The sequence below is a fragment of the Paroedura picta genome, chromosome 1 (genome assembly GCF_049243985.1).
Source record: "Paroedura picta isolate Pp20150507F chromosome 1, Ppicta_v3.0, whole genome shotgun sequence".
Taxonomy (NCBI): domain Eukaryota; kingdom Metazoa; phylum Chordata; class Lepidosauria; order Squamata; family Gekkonidae; genus Paroedura; species Paroedura picta.
Genome location: NC_135369.1, coordinates 153918141 through 153940380, shown reverse-complemented (window position 1 = coordinate 153940380; position 22240 = coordinate 153918141). Strand labels below are relative to the sequence as shown.

Here is a 22240-nt window from a genome sequence, read left to right as displayed (position 1 = left end):
AAAAACAAATCATCATCAACAACAACAAATGTCCCCCTTTTAACTGGTCAGGAAACCTTCTATCTCAAGGAGATTTCTCCACTTTCCTTAGGCCTAAATTGGGAGTCTCAGAACTCTGCCAAAATTCTTTCTCACTTCTCCCAAATGTATAGAACTGCTTTCAGGCTATGCTGAATTCAGATTATTAGTGAAGACTATGTTCTCTAAATTATCCTCAGCATAGATTTTACACAGCTAATGTACAGATAGATCTCTCAATGCATATTCTGTTAGAATCCGAATTCCTTCCCTCAGCAATACAGCTGTAGTATCAATTCATTCATAGTTGTTGTTGGCAAATCAGAGCAATTTAATCAGCATGCCACTCAAGCTCACTGCTTCAGTGAAGACTTAACCCTTCACTTATTCATTTTCTGATAATCCAGCTCTTTGAGCCTGGCTTTTACAGTGCTGTCTTTCACAGCAGCAAATTTCAGAAACTGAGAGCAATACCCTCCACTCCACCAAAATGCCCCCTAGAATGGGGTGTTAAAGTCGCAAGTGGACATGTGCAAAAAAACCCCCCAAAAAACTGAAATTTTTCAGGTCCAAGTATACTGTATCAGTATTTCCTGATATAACTGAATCATAATATCAGGATAGTATTGAGATTTGGAAAATATTCAGAAAGGACAAATTGTTTTGGCTCCCTGGGCATTGAAGTGGACCAGTGTTGAAAATTACCTGACCCCTAAGCCACTCCATTGCTCTCCTCCCTCCACTCTAGTGAAATACCACAGGCAACCACTCTTTGGGTGTGGTTTCCTGGCCAGTTCCCTATTCACCTAACTACCTGTAAATCAGTCTACAGTCCTACTATTTACCCATCAGAACAGCATGGGGAACCTTGTCAAAAGCCTTACTGAAATCCAGGTAAACAACATCCACTGAGCTTCCATGATATAATAAGCCCATCATTCGGTCAAAGAAGGAAACTAGCTTGATCTGGTAGGACATGTTGGAGACAAATCCGTGCTGACTTCCCCAGATCAACAAATTGTCCTCCAGATGTTTGCAGATTTACCCCTTTAAAATCTGATCCATGATCTTCCCTGTAACTGAGGTCAGACACACTGACATGTATTTTCCTGTGTCTACTCCCCTCTATTTTTAAAGATTGGGATAACGTTTGCTCCCCTACAGTCTTCTGTCACCTCTCCAGTCCTTCAAGAGGTCCAAAAGATGATGGACATGGGTTCCACAAGCTCTCCAAGCATTCTTGGGTGCACACCATCCGGCCCAGGGAATCTGAACTCAACCAGTGTATCCAGGTGCCTCTCAACAAAATCTCTGTACATGCAACCTGCCACCCAGACCCTAGACCTTGCCTACTACCATCCCTAGATGTGACCATATTCTTATGGGAAAACACAGAGGCAAAATAGTTACTGAGCCTTTCTACTTTCCCTTTGTCAGAATTTCCCCATCCTCACCCAATAGTGAGGATTACCTAGTTTACCTTGTTTGCTTCTCACATTTCTGAAAAAGAGTTTCTTGTTAAAGTGGGCTTCCAAGGCCACTCTCAGTTCACTCCCAGCTTTGGCCTCTCTGATGGCTGACCTATAGTGCCTAGTACCCTGCAGATACTCTTCTTTAGAGGTCTGTCCTTCCCTCAATTTCTTGAACATTTCCTTTTTCTTCCTTAGCTCCTCCTGAAGTTTACTCTACATCCAAATAGGCTTCTTGAATACTCTACCATGGTTCCGTTTAGCTGGAATAGTCATGGCTTGCGCATGCAATAGCTCTTGTTTAAAGAATGCCCACCTGTCACTTGCTCCTCTCTCTTCCAGCATTCTGTTCCATGGGATGACTGTCATCATGTCTTTGAGTTTATTAAAGTCTGTCCTATGAAAGTCTAACAGGCACATCTGATTACTAACTTCCTTGGCTCTCCACCTTATAAGAAATTCTAGGTGGACATGGTCACTCCTCCCCAGGGTCCCCACCTCCTTCACTCCACCCACCAGCTCTTGCATGTTGATCAGTATTAAGTCTAGTATGGCTAAGCCTCTCGTAGGTTCTTCCACCACTTGATAAATGAAATTGTCAGCCAGGGGAGTCAGAAAATTGCCCGACTCAGGATGCTTAACATAATTTGTTTCCCATCACATATCAGGGAAATTGAAGTCACCCATAAAAACAAGGTCCTGTTGCTTGGATAGTCTACCAAGCTGCTTAAGGAAATACTGATTAGGAAGTTTCCTAGTATTTTTTCCAGTTCAGGTGACCCGAATGCACATGCCTAGTCCTATATGGAGAGTGGGTCAGAGAAGAACTGGCACGCACATACTCATGAGCATCTATATTATATTTGATATTAAAAGAGTATGATGGGGGGTGGCAAGTTACAGTGGATGAGCGATAGGGTTGTGAGTGTCCTGCAAAGTGCAGGGGGTTGGACTAGATGATCCAGGAGATCCCTTCCATCTCTATTATTCTATGCTTCTTTGTAATGTGGCTGTTCTAGGTCTGACTAAACAGAAATTTGACTAACCGGACTTGCACGATACAGAACTTGGAGTTTTTGCCAGTGTACAAAGTCTATTATCCATGTAATTAAAGGTTACTTTTCTCATTTATTTTTTACTTCACTTATACTGCACCTTTCTCCCCAGTGGGGACTCAAAGCAGCTTACATCATTCTCCTCACCTCTATTTTATCCTCATCAACCCTGTGAGGTAAATTAAGTTAAGTATTTGACAAGCCCAAGGTTACTATGGCAATCAGGATTCAAACTGAAGTCTCCTTAATCCTAGTTCAATAGCCTAACCACTAATTTCTATTCAGTTGAGAGTCCTGTTTGCTAACATAAAATTATCTGTTCCCTCTTACTGAGGCTGTCTGTGGAATCAACCATTCCTCCCTCCTTAGATTGATTTGGGGAAAGGCAACATGAAACCAGTCTACTTCCCTAGAATGTTTGTTTCAGCTAGTTAAGAGAATTGGCAAATCTTTCAGTGTTTGAATTAGCATGTAAAGATGGTGCTCAGCAGGAAGTATATTTATGGGTTCTTTCTCAAGTCCCCCTCCCCATAAAAACACAAGAAAGAGCATACTAAAGAATATTCAAACAGGTAAGTAGTTGCCTCACCTTCAGGCCTCTGAACAGTGTCTTTTAAAGACAGGGTATATGTGAAAAGAACTCAACAATGCTGGATGTTTCATTTAAATAATTTTTAACATGGCATACCTCTCCCATGAAATTTTTGCACACCAGGACAATTCCCTTTCAGATATTACATCATGTGAATGTTACAGATAGGTAACATGGCACCCAGATTAAAAACATTTTGAAAGAGACAGCCGGCTACATGGTATCTTGAAAAACTCAGTGTTCTAAATTTAACATACTCGGCTAGTCCTGTTTCCCCATGTACTCCTGACAACACAACAAACAAAATATAGGGGAAATACCTTGATAAACAAAATGGAAGCCTCTGGCAGATGCCCCGCTCTTGGTGCTAAACCGCAAGAGAATCCGATTTGAAGTGGCTAAAGGCAAGGTCTCACCTAGAGATTCCAATTGAAAGGGAAATGATGAAGTGTATACGCACGCACACAAATGCACACATACTAAATACGGTGTTTGTCCAAAATTATTGGTTAGTGCCTATAAAATACAAATGTAAATAACAACACCAGTTTTTTTTTCCATTGTCAACAGTATTTAAAAATACATTGTCAGTTGATGCTTTATTGGCTCTCCTTTTTTTAAAAAATCCTCTCTGAAGGCCAGGAGAGCCTTGCAAACAAAAGGTACTACAGTGCAAGGCACTGAAGCAATGAGGTAACAGGTAAAATGGCCTGTTCCTTCTTCTATCATTGATGAAACAGCCAACATAAGAGGGAAAAGAACCTGATTTTTATCCATTTTCTGCTTCCATATCACAGTACACTCTTATTTGTAAGGGTCTCCAGATCCTTCAAAGCAGGGGTAGCCAACTTGTGGTCCTCCAGATGTTCATGGACTACAATTCCCACGAGCCCCTGCCAGCAAACGCTGGCAGGGGCTCGTGGGAATTGTAGTCCATGAACATCTGGAGGACCACAGATTGACTACCCCTGCTCCAAAGGATTTCCAAATGAAAATATTACATGCTTAGGTAAGGAGAAGGTGAAAAAAGCTCTGCTATACAAACTTCTTCTACAAGCTGTTCAACTCTTAGAAGTCCAGAATGGTTAAAATTAACTAAACAACTGCTTCGGGAAGCAATTTTTCGGTCTCAATTGACTTCATTTATTATTATATGGTTCTATCTTTCATTCACTTTCTAATCATGATTGCAAAGAATTCAGAGAGGAAAAAGAGGCAGTCAATAGGAGTGGGGCACAAAACTGTACGGAAGCACAGACAGAAGCATGTTTTTAAAATGTGCAAATCCAAATGTGTAGTCCTCAGAAATCTGTTCAACTGCAGAATACATGGAATATACTTCTAACCTGTAGGTCCAGGATTACAAAATATAGTAAACCCAAGCTTCCTACATAGGAGTAGATCAAAATCTGTTTCGGTAGCACACTTACCTGAGTGAGATCCAGAAAGTGAACTAAGAAGCCTGGCCTGTGGATGTTCTCCATCAAATAATTCCACAACGTCATTTAGCGCTGTCTGAAAATAGGCAAACTGTCCAAATACAACTGGAAAACACAATAAGAGCATCTACTAAGCATGGAAGATAAATGGGGTTCACTTATTTTTAATGGTCAAAAATGCTTTGTCTTGTGTTTCTTTGGAAGTCTGGTCAAAGGAGGCTTAATGTGACAATCCAGTCAGTTATGCGCAACAGGAAAACTCATAAAAAGTCTGCAAAAAAGACGCTTGCTTTTTTGATTCTGCATGTGGCAGTGGTTTCGCCAGAGAAACCCCATTGGACTATGCATGGCACTCAACACTCATGGCATTTTCTGCGTTGTTTCCTTTCAGTATTGTAAACTTGCTTGGCTATGTTTTTTCCCCTGTAAACCGGTTCCAGGGATGCTTTTTATGGCATGCATAAACGTTACTGTGTTATATATCTCCTCCCCTGAGCTGTCTTACACCAATGACTGAACGGAAAGCTACGATTGTCATGAGCCTTTGCCAGCAGCATGTGCCAATCAGGTGACATTGCTGCTGACCCCAGCCTACCAATGAGCTCCTTGTATAATAGATGAAGTACTATCCCACTTGAGGAAAGCTCTCTCAAATGCAGGATACTTTGCTTTGCTCTACTATGGTATGCAAAAAAGTTCCCACAGATACTTTTTAAAAAGGGGCAATTTAACAGCATTAGTGATCTGGCTTTGATGAAAAACTGTGAGTGCATAACCGCCCTCCGTCAATTCTTGTTGACTGGGATAGCCAGCATTTAAGATACCTTCTACACAAATCAAAATTTCCACAAGTCATGTTTCCAGAAATTTTTTGACACTCAAAAGCTTGTTGAATTTGAAATGTCAATTCAAATACTGCAAAGAACAAGATCAATGATATAACTAAAAGATTTCACCTTCAGAGCAGTTTTCTTATTCCTGTACAAAATTATTGAAGAATAGTTAACTTCTCTGCACAGTCAAAGTCTTTTGGTTGCATATTAAATACTTTAAAGAAAGAATGTTCTTGCTTGATAAGGATGAGCCTACCACATACTGATCTTCAGTATATGTTTTGGTATGCCAGTAAAAAGCATATATAGAATTAGAATTCTAATTTATTAGAGGTGTGTTGGAAGCATGGGACTAATAAAGCTGATCATATTTTTTGAGATGTCCATAGGCTTCAGTGTTTAATTATGAAGACTAGGAGTATGTAACATTTTTTAAACTATATTTTTCAGTTTAGATCTATTGGAGCCATATAAACACACATATATATATATTTGGGGGAAAGGGAATTCCAAAAAGTCCCAGATCCCAATACCAGCACGGTATTCAAATCCTGGAATTTGGGAAATCTAATAGATTTCCAATAAATAGATTTTTTTCAGGTCTTATAGACCTAGCAAGAAAAATGTTTTTTTTTTTAAGCCAGTCCAATCTTGGGGTGGCTTATCTTCTTCTGCAGCCTCGTTTAAATTTAACACATGTTTGACAGCTGTTTAAATAGGGCTGCAAAGTAAAAAAAAGCCAGCACAAAGTTGAGCCAGCAAAGCTGAGCCAGTTTGTTCCCCCTGGCACAGCCAATCCTGGCTGGGATCGCTTGTCTTGTAGTCCAGTTTAAACCAGGCTGTAGGAGAAGTGAGCCCCATGAGTTTCTGTGCCCTCCACAGGACATTGATTCTGGCAACACAGCCAGTCTTGGCTGATCTCACTTCTTCTATAGTCTGGTTTAAACTGGGCTGCAGGAAAAGCGGGTCGGGGTTGCTGTGCCAATGGAGCACACTGTTCCATGTGGCATCGAAGATTTTGCTTAGGCTTGTTTCTCGTACAGAGAAGTAAGCCCCAGGAGCTGCTATGCTGCACAGAACACATTGTTCCTGGTGGCACAGTGGATCTTGGCTGGGTTTGCTTCTCCTGTAGTCCAGTTTAAGTGGGCTGCAGAAGACGTGAACTCCAGCAACTGCTGTGCCGCGTAGAGCAGGGGTAGTCAACCTGTGGTCCCCCAGATGTTCATGGGCTACAATTCCCATGAGCCCCTGCTAGTGTTTGCTGGCAGAGGCTCATGGGAATTGTAGTCCATGAACGTCTGGAGGACCACAGGTTGACTACCCCTGGCGTAGAGCACATTGTTCCACACAGCACAGGAGGTTGTGGCTGGGCTTGCTTCTCCTGCAGTCTGGTTTAAACCAGGCTGCATGAGAAGCCAGCCTCAAGCCGCAAGAAAACCTCAAGCCTCAAGCCGCACTGGAGGGAATGGTTTGCTCCCCGCTGGCACAGCAGATCCTTAGGCTGTCCTCTGCTGTTCCTTTAAACTTTAAAGAAACTGCAGTAGAAGCCTCACATACAGCTGTCTTTTTCAGCTGTTTTCAGATCTACCCAGTAAATCCAAAATATATCTGAGCTGTTATACCTGGGATTTTTTTTCCAGTTTTTGTCAAGGAAACTTGGGTACACTTGGGATGGTGAAATCTACCTGGAAAATACTGATAAGGTATTTTTTGTCAGGGAGATTGCAGGCTCAGGTAGATTTCAGTCCCCCTAGAGAATATTCATAATGTGACATGTTATTTATTACTGTCTTATTCTAAAGAAATATTGCTACCTTACCGAAAGGGAATAAGGGCAGAGCAAGATTCAACAACAAAAAAAATCAATTTTGCTAAAGCAGCTAAACTTTGCACGGTGGCAAAGTAGAAGAAATAAGTTGGGGGAAATAAAAATAAATAGTCTACAAGTCTTGAATGAACAGTATCTGAGGTTATAGTAAGTTGTTTTAGAACTGCAATCCTACATGAAATCTTTGAGAGAGGATCAGGAATTTTAGTATTAATTAATCTTAAGTCATGCAGTTGGTATTTGTTTTACCTAAGACTAGCTGGCATTATGTTGCATCTAATAATAAATTCAATTCAGCTTAAGAAAACCTCTGATTTCTGTGTTTAGATTCAGGTTTAAAAAAAGCATATTTGGGTACCCCAGATATGGGGTGAGATAGAGAATCAATGCAGCTTGCTATTGGCTAGGAATCTGTGAGAGCACTTCAGTTATATTGTTAAGGTTATAAATGGATACATTAATCTTGGGTTTTACAGTCTGCTCCTTAATTCTTATACAGAGAAACTCTTAGTATCACTATCACTGTTTGGAGATTTTTGAGATACTTAAGGTTGCAGTACCATGTACACTTATTTAGAAGACTCCCATTTAAATGAATAAGATTTACTTCTGAGCAAGTTAGGATTAAATCTCAAGGCTGCAGCTAACTGTCAAGAACTCAAGGCTTGGGAGAAAATGAAACAAGATTGTCCTACATAGAAAAGTTGATCTGCACAATAATTGATGTAGAGTCATGTACAGCTGAAGCAACATCAGACCACAGGGCACAATCCTTCTTCCATATTTCTGTCATCTTGATACGTTTTAGTGTTTTGGAATGTGCACAAAGTGGTTCGTAAGTCAAAATTTTGCAGGAATTTGGCCCAGTTTCTATGGCCTGAAATAATGGGCACCTTCCCCAAACATTTACAGAACTTTTGTCCTGTTTGGCTATGTGAGCCACTTAACAGCTATGATCCCATTATGATTCCTCTCCACTTCCAAGCAGGGGGAAGCAAAATGATCTGACAGCTGAAAGGGCACCCACCCCCTTTGTTAGGTTGAAATGGCTACCAGGTATGTAAGCCTAGCAGCAAGGTGGGTCCACCCATCAGCTGATAGGTTTAAATGGCGATGAGTATTGGGGAGCAAAGCAGATCAATGAAATGGCTTTCAGCCATTTCAGCCTAACAACTATTGCACACACCTGCCCTGGTGTTAGGCTGAAATAGCTACAAGCCATTTTACAAGTCCATTTTGCTTCCCCCTGCTTGGAAGTGGGGAGGGGGACTGAATAGTGAAATGACTGCCATCCATTTTCAGCAGAGCAGTATAGACCAATGAAACAGATTACAGGCATTTCAGCCAAAAGGCTGATGAGCATACCCGCCCCCCATTGTTAGCCTGAAATGGCTGCAAGTCACTTCACTGGTTGGTTTCACTTTCCTCTCCTGTGGCTTGCCCCTCTCTGCCCCCTGACAGTGATGCCCCTTCGACTCATGACTCCCATTGGTCATGCCTGTCCTGTCTGTCATGCCATTCCCCAAGCAACAATGCTGAGATGGAATGTTGTGGCAGAAACATCACAGATGCCATTGCCTGACTACACTTTGCCTATTCGGCCATCATGTAACTTTGCTCTTAGAGAAGAGACTAGCAGTGCCACTGTTGCACCATAGCTGGCAGCCATAGTGCAGGCACAATTGAGGATTGTTCTGCTAATTACCTATAGCCTTCTCTGTATTCACGGAGAACTGTGGCTCCTTATAGGATATGTGTAGTAAATTTCACGAAAGAAAATGTGAAATCTATTGTTTTTAAACTTATTTTTCCTCCTTTGTAACATGATAAAGGTGACCAGATTTTAACATTGGTAAAGCGGGACACCATTGGTAAAGCGGGACACCATATATATATTAAATTTCAACATAAGTTCAATTTGCCATGTGCCCCCAGATGTCCCTCCAAAAGTGGGACAATTTGGTCACCTTATGATGATGTTGAAAATATTCACATACTTCTAGACCCAGTTAAGAACAAATCTTCATTTTAATAGAAATGTAATTAGGTATAATTGTCTTATTGCTATTAAAATGTAAGCTCAACCATAGATTTCTCAGTATAGGTGCTGAGACTGAAAGGAATGCCAAAGAACTTTCAGTAGTACTGTGATGCAGTAAAATCACATGTCTTCTTGACCACAGGGTGAAGAAAAAACATTTTATAATACGGACTTAATGTCATAAATATGCCTCATGTATAAAACTCCAATAGGTTTTTTATTGTAATTGCTTATCTCAAGACTCTAATAATTTTGAATGCTCAGTGATTTCTTATTTAAATGCTTCAATACTCCAGCTTTTTCTCATGTCTGTTTTATAACTTCAGCAAGCAAGGAAGAAAAACAGAGTAACAAGGTAAAGTCTAATCTGTAGGGAACGATAATGTGACAGAGAATTCCTTTCATATTTTATTCCCAGCCTAAAGTCACCAAAAACTCACTCACAGACAAAGAGTATTGTAACGATCCCCATGTTGCACAGCGGAGTTAGGGAGATAAGACAATGAACCATTGAAATACATTATCTGATCTAATCTAGTTAATTCCCTCATTGATAGTATTGCATTCACCTACTGTGAAATTTTATTTACTCAAGCTGGGAGCGGGGAGAAATCTGATACAATACTTTAAAAAATGCTTATTTTCACATTGGAACAAAATGAATAATTTTTGACTTGTCAGGATGGCATTTTTACCCACAGTCCTTTCCAGAAAGAGTATATCACAATGACATTTTCATTCTGGATGAGTAAAAACAAACAAAACAACATACACCTAAAGCACTTTTTGAGTTTTCAAATTAATAACCACCTAAATATGTATTTGCATTTATTTATTTATTTATATCCCACTTTTCTACCCAGATGGGTCTCAAAACAGCTTAGCATGATGTTCCCCTCTCCTGTTTTCTTGCAACAATTACTCTGTGAGACAGAAAGAGTTAAGAAAATAAATTAATTCTGAGAGGTTCTTTCTTAACATGGGGTAGATAAAGAGATGAAAGCCCCAGTCCCAGTGATCATGTGCCAACATAAAGAAAGGCAAATTAGATATTGATAAAAGAATATTGATTAAAAAATATTGATGAAATCCTGTCCACATTTTTAAAAACCCAGTTAATTGGAACCCAAATTACAATCACTGCAGTACTCTGCAAAGATCAACTTCTAATGCAGTTATGGCAAGGGAAGAAGAGCTTTGTGGACTATTGTGCAGAGGCTGGAGGATTTTGCTTTCTACCATCTTGTATTGGTGATTTTTATAGTTTCAAGATTCTAAAGAGGATTTTATGGGGTGTTGTTATGTGATGTGAAGGCGGATTATAAATTGAATCAAACGATCAATCAATCAAATGGGTTTTATACCCTGCTTTTCACTTACCCAAAAGATCCTGAAAGCTGCTTAGAATCACCTTCCCTTTCTCTCCCCACATCAGATACCTTGAGAGGTAGCTGGGGCTGACTGACAGGACTGTTCTGTGAGCTCTAACAGGACTGTGACTAGCTAAAGGTCACTCAGCTGGAGTCAAAACTGGCTCTCTAGATTAAAGGCTGCCGCTCTTAACCACTACACCAAGCGGGCTCTCCACATGTCCTGGATCCAAACAGTTTTTCTGCTGCTGAAAAAGCAAAGGAGGAGTCTCTCTCTCTCTCTATCAAAACAGGTGATTTTCAGATAATAGGATTGTCAGCAAAGTGGCTATTTTCAATGCATAGAAGACCCAATTAAGAAAAACTGGAAGGTGAAAAGGAATAACCCGAACTCTGAACCAGGCTGGCATAAACGTCACAAAGAATTCAAATGGCAAACTTCTGATCTCCTAACAAAAACATGCCTCTTTTATCAGAGAGTTGGAAGGTAGCCAATATAATACCAGTATTTAAAAGATTCCGAAGGAGCAGAACATTACAGGCTCATTAATTAAACTGGTACAAAACATGATTAAAGTTAGACTTGTTAAGCATACATAATAAAAAATATGCTAAGAAAGAATCAGCATGGACTTTTACTAAAGAAGCTGTGACTCATCAACCTATTAGAATTAATTCAGCCTGCAAATAAGTACACAGATGCAATCCAATAGGTCTTTACAAAATGTTTTTGGTAATCTTAGCAATCATAAAACAACAGGATGGATAACCTTATGGATCAGTAACTGCTAAGCTAACAATTCTCACCAAGGATGGAAACAGGCAATGGGAAACCTCCAAGCATTTTCACCAGAATCAAAACAATGTAATATTCTTAAATGGTATGTATTCAGACATACTGATACGAGGTTTAGAGTCCACATTCACTTATTTGAAATGGTGAAATTAACCCAATGAGCCTGTGAAGAACTATTTTAAATGGGAATGGAAAATCAGGTCAATTTTAAAGTAAGGCACATGGGGCAAAACCAATCAAACAAACAAGCAACCACCACCTCTATACGCTATAATGGAATCTGAACTGTCTGTGACTTTCTAGGAATGAGAAAATATCACAATGTAGAATGGAAACAAAAGATATTTTTACATAATGACAATTATCCACAAGTAGCTACTGGTAATGGTAATTAAGGGCATTTCCACGCATTAGCTAAAATAGCGTCATGCCTGCGGAATGGCAAAGTGTGAAATAATATCATGCCTCCCAGGCCCTCCTAACTTGTTTCTTGTCTTGCCTCTGTCTGCCTTCTTTTCATGAGTCTTACCCTCCTCATCTGCTGCTGGAAAAGGAGGAAGAGCGCAATGTGCCTTATATACATCACACTTCTGCCTGTCAATCAATCCAGGCAATCCCGTTCCTCCGTATTTTGAAGCAGTTTAAAGGTCACACAATGCCCGCTATTTTTTTTAAATTCAAACTTATACATTGCAATGCCTATGCATGCAATCATAGATATAAAGTGCTTTTGAATGCCATGTTCTGTGTTACAAACAAATCTTCATTTGTCTTTATTCACTGCTTGGCCCCCCACCTTCTCCCCCCCCCAGGCATCTGTCTTTGTTCAAGGTATTTTATTTCTTGCACTGCCTACATGCATGTCCACCTATATGTTGCTCCAGGCATGTTGCCATTTTAAAAAGAAATCCCTGTCCCCGGGTGTAAGGGCAGGATGACACAGACGACTCTAGCATGTTTGAGCCTCCATACCTTCCTCCTACTGGTTGTCTGCTGGTTGCTCTCTGGTCACTAGTGTTTTTTAGCATGGTGAATCCACTTTATGCAATTCCCAAGTAAGTGCTTTAAAATGGAGGATGTAGCGGCCAGTCAGATGGCCAAACGCTCATGCACAGCAGCCGGAATATAACACCTACATTCAACTGGAATGACGCTACATTTAATGGGTGTGGAAATCCCCTAAATTAAACCACTCTTTTTGACAACAGTACATTTCTGAATGCTAGTTGCTGATGCTTTCATGTCCTACTTGTTGTGGTTATTGCTGGAAACAATATTTTGAATGAGGTTGATATTTGATCTTTTGCTGTATTTGATATTTTCTGTAGGACTTTGTCTGTTAAGTAGAACTGTACAAAAAACCTTTTTTACAGGTTTGGGTGAATTTGGTCTGAATTGATTTGGTATATGCTGAATCACCCCAGTGCCAGTATTGGTATGGGGATTCAGATTCAGCGAAATTCAGGATTTCTGTCGCTACCTCAAACTACCCTCAACCTGACCTCTGAATAGTCTTAGGCTACATTTCCCCCTGACTTTAATACTTCTACAGGGTATAATGGAGCCACATATACAGGAATAATGAATCTTGCCAAATCAAAAGCCAAACTGATATGGGTTTAGCAATTTTATATGGGTTTAGCATAGAAATCAACCAGGAGTATGGGAGTTGAGAACCTTCTGAAACATTCTTCAGGATTCAAGAAACCCTGGATGTGATCCCAGAAGGAAACACCTTACTGTCATGCTCTCAGAAGTGACATCACCCAGACATTCCCATTGGATGTGACCTCACCAGGCCACTCCCACACCACAGAAAGCGACAGCACAGAAATATTTTCAACCATACCTGCACTCTGGGCTGGCTACCAGTTTGCTCTTCTTCACCAAAGAGTATGCAGTGGGAGCCTGCATAAACAGGGCTACAGTAGGTCTATGCTTCTACACCCCCCCCCCCGCCTGCAGTCAAGTTAAAATGAGAGTAGTTCCTCTCTGGACTCCACTTCCTACCACATGCAGTGAGCCTGGGCCAGCAAGGATTTGTATGGATAGGGTCCTTCCACATCCCCCTGGTCTAGGCCTATTATTAGGCATTGGGGCGAGTCAACATTTGAATCACTCTGTGAAAAGAGAAGCATGCAACAGTCACCTCCAGATTTCTATAACTCACTCTACATGGGCATTCCCTTGGCCTTCATCCAGAAATTGTAGCTGGTGCAGAATGCAGCTGCTAGGGTTCTCACAGGGACATCTTGGAGGACCCACATCCAGCCTGTCCTAAGCCAGCTGCATTGGTTGCCAGCTGCCACCTGGATCTGGTTCAAGGTTCTGACCTTCAAGGCCCTTTGCGGTCTGGGTCCCACACATCTGAGGGACCGCCTTTTTCCCTATGCCCCTGCATGGCTTTATGCTCTGCAGGTACTAATTTATTGGTCATTCCCACCCCCAGAGAGGCATGCCTGGCCTCAGCCAAGGCCAGAGCCTTAGCCAGGGCCAGGGTCTTTTCGGTCCTGGACCCTACCTGGTGAAATGAGCTCCTGGAGGAACTGTGGGCCCTGCAGGAGCTTTCAGCATTATTCAGGGCCTGCGAAATGGAGCTTTTTCCGCCAGGTTTATGGTTGAGGCCAGCATGACAAGGGGGATTTGATGCCCCCCCTAGTGTTGAGAGCATAGCAATTGCAAGGTGATCTGCGTTCCCTCCTCTCCAGCTCCTGTATTTTTCTTTTTGCAGGGATAGTGGGGTGTTGTCCACTATGGACTTTAAAATTTTTGTCCGGTATGATTTTAATGGTTTTTTTTAATACGGAGAATCTTGATAAACATTTTGCATAAGAAAGTTAGCTATGGTCAGTTATAATACGGGTTTTGTACATCAACTTTTATACAGTGAATAAAATCAAGGAATTAGTGAACCTTACATATTGGGGTGGGGGACTTACCGAATTCTTTAGGCACAGTAATTGAATAATGACAAGTCTGCCCAGCAGTGTAATTATGAGGATAGTTTGGTGATAAAACCACACCATCTGATCCAATATACTGTCCTCCACAGGGAGCTGGAAGAAAAAGAAAGATACATTTAATGTGGGTGAGATACGTATAAAAAGCTACTGAAAATTCTGTTGAGGTTTAATTAAATACGTTAATTTCTTTAGACTAATTGCATTATGGTGTTGCTCTACTTTTGCTAGTATTTTCCCTTTGGCAAAATATCTCAAAGAGGCTGAATATAAATATTCTGAAAAATAAATTATCCCCCACCATTCGTGTTTCAAGATGGCCCTAAATAATAGGTTTTTTTTAATTCCAATTTAAACCAAAGTATAATAACAAACCCCAATTCTTTCCCACCCAAGAACAATCCAAGTAACACAGACTTTTAAAAAGTTTTGTTTGATTCACTGAGAGATTAAGAAGAAGAAGAGTTGGTTCTTATATGCCACTTTTCTCTACCCGAAGAAGACTCAAAGCGGCTTACAGTCGCCTTCCCATTCCTCTCCCCACAACAGACACCCTGTGAGGTGGGTGAGGCTATCCTCCTCCACTTCTGCAGTCAGATGGCATAAGGGGCCTGTCTTGCTCCTCTCCTACTGCCCTTTGTTTTTCTTGAAATCCCTTGCCCAGTAAATGGAATCAAAATGTATCCCAATGTGCATGCTCAAAACCACCCATTCTGTTGAACAGCTGAAGTGTCTCCCTGCTATGACATCCTTTGGATTACTGTAGAAACTTGGCTGCCTGGATATTTGGATATCTGCCCCTGAAACTGGAACCTCACTGAACTTACCCATATGGGTGGTTACACTCCACAATCATATTACTCTTTTTTGGTCTTCCTCTAGCCTCTTACCTTCTCATTGTGCATGTGCTGGAGCTCAGACTATCTGACTATGAACATGGTTTTCTCGTATGAGGTATTATTACATTATTCTCAGAATTCTGTTTATTGCTTGAGTTTGCTAATTCTCTATCCTGCATTATTTCCCTTGTTAAACAATAGCCACTTTCACACACACTAAATAATACACTTTCAAGACACTTTCACTGTGCTTTGCAATTGGATTTGTTAAATGGCAAAATCCGTTTGCAAACAGTCATGAGGTGGATTGAAACTGCATTTTTTAGCATTTCTGATTTCACTCTGTCTTGTTTCTTGACACTGGACTGTAATGAAACCTGGTCCACATAAATGCTTGACCATACACAATATTGAATTATTTATTTATACAAATCCAAGTGACTTTTTCTGCTGCACCAAACAGTAGTCAATAAAACCATGTCCAACAGGAAAATCACAAAGCACAATGTAAAACATTAAATAGTTAGAAGTCTACAAGTGTGTTCCTGAAAAATAAAGTCTTCATTTAATTTTTTTAAATGGCCTAGGCAAAATCAAAAGAATAGTTGGTTTGTATACCCCCTTGTATACCCCTTTTTCATTGCCTGAAGGAATTTCAAACCATTATGCAATGGTGTTCCCTTCCTCTCCCCAAAACAAAAACCCAGTGAGATAGGTGAGGCTGAGAGAGCTCTGACCACACTGCTTGCTCAGAACTGCACTATCAGGAAGGTGACCAACCCAAGGTCACCTAGCTGGTTTCATGTGGAGGAGCAAGTTATCAAACCCAGCACGCCAGATTAAAAGACACCACTCTTAATCACTATACCATGCTTAGATTTATCTCCAAGAGCAAGTTCTAAAATATGGACCCAAGTAGAATAAAAATTCTAAAATATAGGCTCCATTAGAATTCCTGTATTGTGCAGGTTGCTGGAGTAAATGATCCTGAAGGTCCATTTCAACTCAATGATTCCATGATTCTATGAAACGGGTACAGAGCAAGGCTCTATATGTAGAGAAACATTTGGTGAAGATACATTATAGATACATTAAAAGCCCAGGATTAAAAGTAAGCACAAGAACTACCATTTGAACCATATAATCATAGAATCATAGAGTTGCAGGACACTCACCTCCCTATCGCTCATCTACTTTAACCTGCCACCCCCTGGAACCATTAATCTTCTTGACAGTGAGTCCAGCTGAACTAGAGCAATCAAATATGTCCACTATGTTTGATCTCTATTTTTAAAAAGAGTTCTTGAAAGCTGCAGCTTCTGAACCACTTTCAAGAGCAGTCCACATTAAAATAATATCTGCTACTAGAAGGCAGTCCTAAGATAGAGGTGTGTCCAGGTGATATTCCACTGATGGAAATCAGAGGACTGTTAACTTTGTCTAGTTCCCTTCCATCTCCCAGCCTCCATGGATTTTTACCAAAGAGCCCTCTTCAGCAAAGAGGTAACTGTTGTCATGAACCCCGATTCATGCCCGTTAGTTTTGTTTCCTACGAGCCTGGCAAGGTCGGGGATTGTAAACCTGTAAATCTATCCTCAGGCTCCAAGCCTCCCTTCTTTTCCCAGCGGGAGTTATCCGCTGTTTATGTATCAATCTCACTATAAGTGTCCTTGCTTAGACAGCCTAGTCTCAACAAGGCTGTAACAGTTTAGATTAGATTCCTGGCATCCTGTGAACCCTGGCACCTTTGGTGCCCTTTGGCCAAAATGCCTTAGTACCCCTCCCTTATGGAGAGGACTCTATATCTGCCTTGTTATATCTGCCTATTGCTTTTTGTTATTATTTGTTAACATTCCTGAACATACAACAAACCTGGGCAGTGGCTCTATGTGTTAGGAAGCTAGTCAACACGTGATTATCAAGTCACTTACCCCTGGAAACAATGTATATGAGGGGGTTTAATATTGTTTTTGAAATTTTAAAATAATAGTATAATGGACAGGTATGCTTTGGATACCCCACCCAGCAAAAATCACTTAAAATAGGAAACAACATTCACAAACGCTAGCATCAAAAGTAACATAGTTGATTATACAAATCTTAACAATTCATAAAATCCTATCCTTGTGAAAACTATATTTTTATGCAGAAAAAGTCCTGGATACTTTGAATGACAAATAAAACAAGAGGATCTGCAAATCCTGCAACTGAATCTCAAAAATAATTTTATAACGGTATGGTTTTATAAACATATGCTTATTGGAACAGAACAACAGATTACAAATGCTTGAAAATTTACTCATATTCTTTGAGCCTATGAAGTCATCTAAACATTCATGTCATTATATGACTGCAAGGGTGAATAATTCAACTAAATGTCTGTAGTTTAGAGAAGTACACTTAGATAATTGCTCATTATTTCCATATCACCCTTGACTTCCAGTAATATCAGAAACAATGTAGCTTTTCCCATGAAAATAAATGAAAGAAAACAGAAAACAATGAAGACAGCATCTCATGCAAATGAACATTGGAGAGGAGGCAGAAGTATGAGAAGAAACAAATAAATTTAAATCCAGAGTCAAAAGTTCTTAAATGATGAGCATCCATACATACTACTCTGTTCTGCAAATTATTAGTACTACAATATTATTATTATTCCAATAAGGTTGCATCTACAAGGAGCTTTTTCTCCATTTCGGCTCCCCAACAATGGAGAGGCATATCTACACATCATTATCCTCTAATAGTTTGTTAATCATAGGAATACATTTATAGTTATAGATATACAATATGTATTTTTCAAATTATTTTCATTTTTTGGATTGTCATGAAGACCAACCACCAGCCAACTACTGCCTGGTTGCACATTTGCCATTTCTGGTTAAGGAAGTTGAATGTGTAGTTGCATAACAGCTACAAAGTTTCCTGGAGGAAACAATGGCTCTTGATCCATTCTAAACCAACTTCTGATCTGGTCATGGGGCGTAGATGGCTCTGGTTGCCCTCACAGATGATCTCTGGAGGTAGATGGATCTAGGCAGGTTGATGCCGCTGTTCTTGTTGGACCTGACGGAAGCGTTCAACACTGTTAATCCTGGGCTATTAGCTGACCTGGAAATTCAAGGCACAGGCTTAAAATGGCTGCAGTGTTTCCTTCAAGGTCAGGGACAGAGGATGGCTAGGGGAGAGGACCTCCCAGCAGCAAGCCCTAGTGTATGGGGTTTTGCAGAGAGCTATTCTCTCCCCAATGTTATTCAACATCTACATGCACACCCTAGTCCAGGTGGTCTGGAATTAGGGGCTGGGTATACAGATGATACCCAGATATTTCTGTTGATGGGAATCCCTAAAAACTTTGTCCAGATGTCTGGAGACCATAGTAGACTGGCACAAATGGACCTGGTTGAAGTTAAATCCAGGTAAGACAGAGGACTTCTGGCTGGGCTGACGGGATGAAGGATAAGTCATGAAAATCCCAGCTCTCCACAGGCTAACTCACTCTTTGCAGGGCTGCCCTTGAAAATGCTCTGAAAACTCCAATTCACGTAGATGTAACAGCCTCAGTCATCACTGGGTCCCAATGGAGAACACACATTATACCCGTGCTCACCCAGCTGCACTGATTCTAGATTGGAAACTGAAGCAGATTCAAGGTTTAAATTCTTACTTTCAAAGCCCCAAATAGAGATCCCTGTATCTATGGGACCACCTCTTCCACAATGTCCCCAAAAGACCATTGAGATTGAGTGACCAAAATATGCTTGGGATCCCTGGCCTTAGATAAGTAAAACAAGCCTCGCCCAAGGCTAGGGCTTTTTGGCTCTGACCCTTGCTGGGTGGGATGTTTTCCTTAGTAAGATTGGCTTTTCAGGATGTTAAATAGTTCCAGAGGACCTGTAACACAGAGCTGTTCTGCCAAGCCTATGGTTGAGGCCAGGAAATAGCACCATGAAGATGCTGGTCTCCCTGCTTGATAACCCACGAAACTTCACCAACTAACTATCGATTAATGCTTCAGAAGATTTAAAATTGTAAAGGAAGCAGTTTAGCATATCCTTACTATAGGTTCCCCTAATATTTCGGAAAGGGCCATCTGGGCGGCACTGTCCAGGACTGGAACCTACGGTCTGGCCTGGATTTCCACTGCTCCAGTGGGCCAATCCGGACACTCCCAGCAAAGCTTACTGAACAGCAAGGAGGGCACTTCTGCGGCTCATGCCCTTCCTCCATGCTGGGTCCAGCCACCGTAGGGTGGCCTGGCTGCTGGTGACTGCTGCTGCATACCTGGACGGGCGTCGTGGTCTCGGAGGCGGCACCACCACAGTCACCCAGCAAGCCTCCGGAGATCCAGCTGCTCACCAGCACGGTGCTCGACCAGCCTCAGAGCCAGAGGCTTGCTGGCTGCTGTGGACATGCCGCTGATCCCATCACCTGCCTAACCTCTGAGGCCAGGGCCTCCGAGGCCGTGCCTCCCATCCAGCCGCTCAGACATGGCACCCCCCCCCCATGCCTGCTCTCACTTCCAGGGGCTGCTCATGCCCATTGCATTTTTGCATGCAATGGGCTTTTTGCCTAGTTTTATATAATTTTAAAACATTAATTGGTGTTTACATATACATGTGTGCGTGTTGTTGTTTTTGTTTTTAGCTGATGTTATCTGTCCCGAGTCAATCAAAGAAGGGCAGGATATAAAAATACATTTATTATTATCATTCTCATTATTATCGTGCATATTTTCTTTAGCAAATTTTACATTCTCTTCTATGGCATTGCGTCTCAGTAAGAAAGTGGTATAAAATAAACAAATTTCTACATAAAAAACCCTGAATTTTGAAACTGAACCACAGTTGTCAATAAACCCCCACCCACAACAATTGTACACAAACATTAGGATTCCTCAGGGATCTGTATACTTATTGTTTACTTATTCATCAGTGATATGAAGTCGGGAATGAGCAACGAAACAACCATGTTTTCAAGTGACACCCAATTATCCAGTATGGCAAAATCCCGCACAGCCTGTGAAGTACTTAAAAAGTATATCTTGAAAACATAGGTGACTGGGCAATAGAATGACAGATGAGATTCAATGTAAGTGCAAAGTGTTTCACTTCCAATAGACCTATGCACACTGATGGGGTCTAAATTGGCTGTCACTACTCAGAGAAGAGATCTTGGGGGTCACAGAAGAAAGCCTGTTGAAATGGTTCACTCAGCATGCTGTAGCAGTGAAAATGAAAATGCGATGTTAGGATTATTAGGAATGAGACTGAAAATAAAACAGCGAAGATCAAAACATTATTATATAAATATAAGGTGGGCCTACACGGAGTGCAATTTTTGTCACTCCATCATCGCAAAAAAGCTTTTGTAGGGCTGCCAAAAGGGTTCAGAAACAAGCAATCAAAATGATCATGAGTTAGGGTGTCTTCTCTTAAAAGAAAGGCCAAAGAGATTTGTACCAACAAAGAAAGCAATGCGAGAACAAAGAAAGTTGTCTCAGACCAAGGTCATCCAATGAAACTGATTGGTGGTTAAAGGCAAACAAAGCGAAGTATTTCTAATGCAATGTAGATGTAGCAATGGCCTCTATTTTCAATGATTTATTTATTTTTTTAGATTTTTATACCCTACCGCCCCTCTGAAGAAAGGTAAAACCAACTGAAATTCTACCACTGGGTATTCACGATGACGGACTTAAATATTCAGTACACATCAGATTCCCAGATGCTGAAGACAAATGACATAGGATAGCTATTCCCACCATTAACGTTTGCACCCTTGAAGATTCATTACATGCCAGCATGCATTAATTGCAATAATCAATTGAAAAGTAACAACCAACAATATGAAGAACATAAATCAGTCAGGGAAAATACATAATTCACAGGCATTTTCCATAGCTAACAGCTTGTCAAAACTTAAAAACCCTTGCATATTTCTTTTTAAAATTGTCAACCACAACCAATTCCTGACCCTCCTGGACAGGCCATTCCACAAAGTGTAGTTCACAACACAGTCTGTTGTTGGGCAGAGGAGAATCGATCACTTGTGTGTGTGGGTGTGGGTATGTATAGAAAGGAAAAGCTAATGAAGAGAGTGTAACTGGTCACAATAGGAGAGATGCTCTTTAGATGTGTGGGTACCAGGTGATTAACTTGAACTTAACTTTAAGCACTTGAAGTAACCAATGGAGTTGTTTCAGAATTGCTGTAGTATTTTCATATTGGCTTATTCCATCAGAAGGCAGACAGCCATGTTTTGTACATGTCTGGCAGCTGTTGACAAAATGACAGAGACCAAGAGTATCGTTGATCTGATTGAGTAATGAAATCCTTTTGTAGAATGTTTTAGAGAAGAACATTTCTCCCACTACTTGATATTAATCTTTTAATTTTTCATAACAGTGTGCCATATGCCACAAACTACAGAAGAGATCTGAGTAGTAATAGGCTCCTTACCATTCATTTTCACTGGCATTTCTTATTTTCATCCAAAGCAGGATAGGCAGTTTTGATACATGAGTTTTTGAAAATCCTGAACCATTATTCTGCACTGTAGGCACAACTGGCTTTATTCCCCATTTAACACACATATTTAAATGCTCCTGAATATAACTCACCATTCAAAAACACAGCTCTAATGGCACTGTGAATCACCGTGGCAGAAACGGGCTTAATAGTACATAAGCAAATTGCCACTTTCTGCCTCCCTCATTGGCCTACAAAAACAGTATGCAAACCCACAACTTGCATTGGCCATTTATTCCTGACAGCAAATGTGATTGCTTTCTTCTTCTTTTTCTAATCTTCTTTGGGAATAGGGTACTACAGATATTCACTATATTCCTATAGATTACAGATCAGAAAAGGTAAGAATGGGCAGTGCAAACTATGACCAGATTTGCTTCTAACAGCAACAATGAAATATTTGGGCAGCATTTGCATGGGTAGAAGGATTTCTACTTGAAGAACACAACTTTCTCACCTTCCCTTCC

At 40.7% G+C, this 22240-nt stretch overlaps 1 protein-coding gene across 3 annotated transcripts in view; it reads right to left on the bottom strand.

Annotated features, from left to right (window-relative positions):
* CSMD1 (CUB and Sushi multiple domains 1) overlaps positions 1 to 22240 on the bottom strand; it is a 1334105-nt gene that overhangs the window by 164865 nt on the left and 1147000 nt on the right. For all 3 annotated transcript variants that reach the window (XM_077309265.1, XM_077309276.1, XM_077309285.1), the window contains 3 exons: positions 14381 to 14497; positions 4565 to 4678; positions 3455 to 3550 (listed from right to left, as the gene is read on the bottom strand). In XM_077309265.1, coding sequence (XP_077165380.1) covers positions 3455 to 3550; positions 4565 to 4678; positions 14381 to 14497 — 327 coding nt within the window. The remainder of the gene's footprint in view (positions 1 to 3454; positions 3551 to 4564; positions 4679 to 14380; positions 14498 to 22240) is intronic.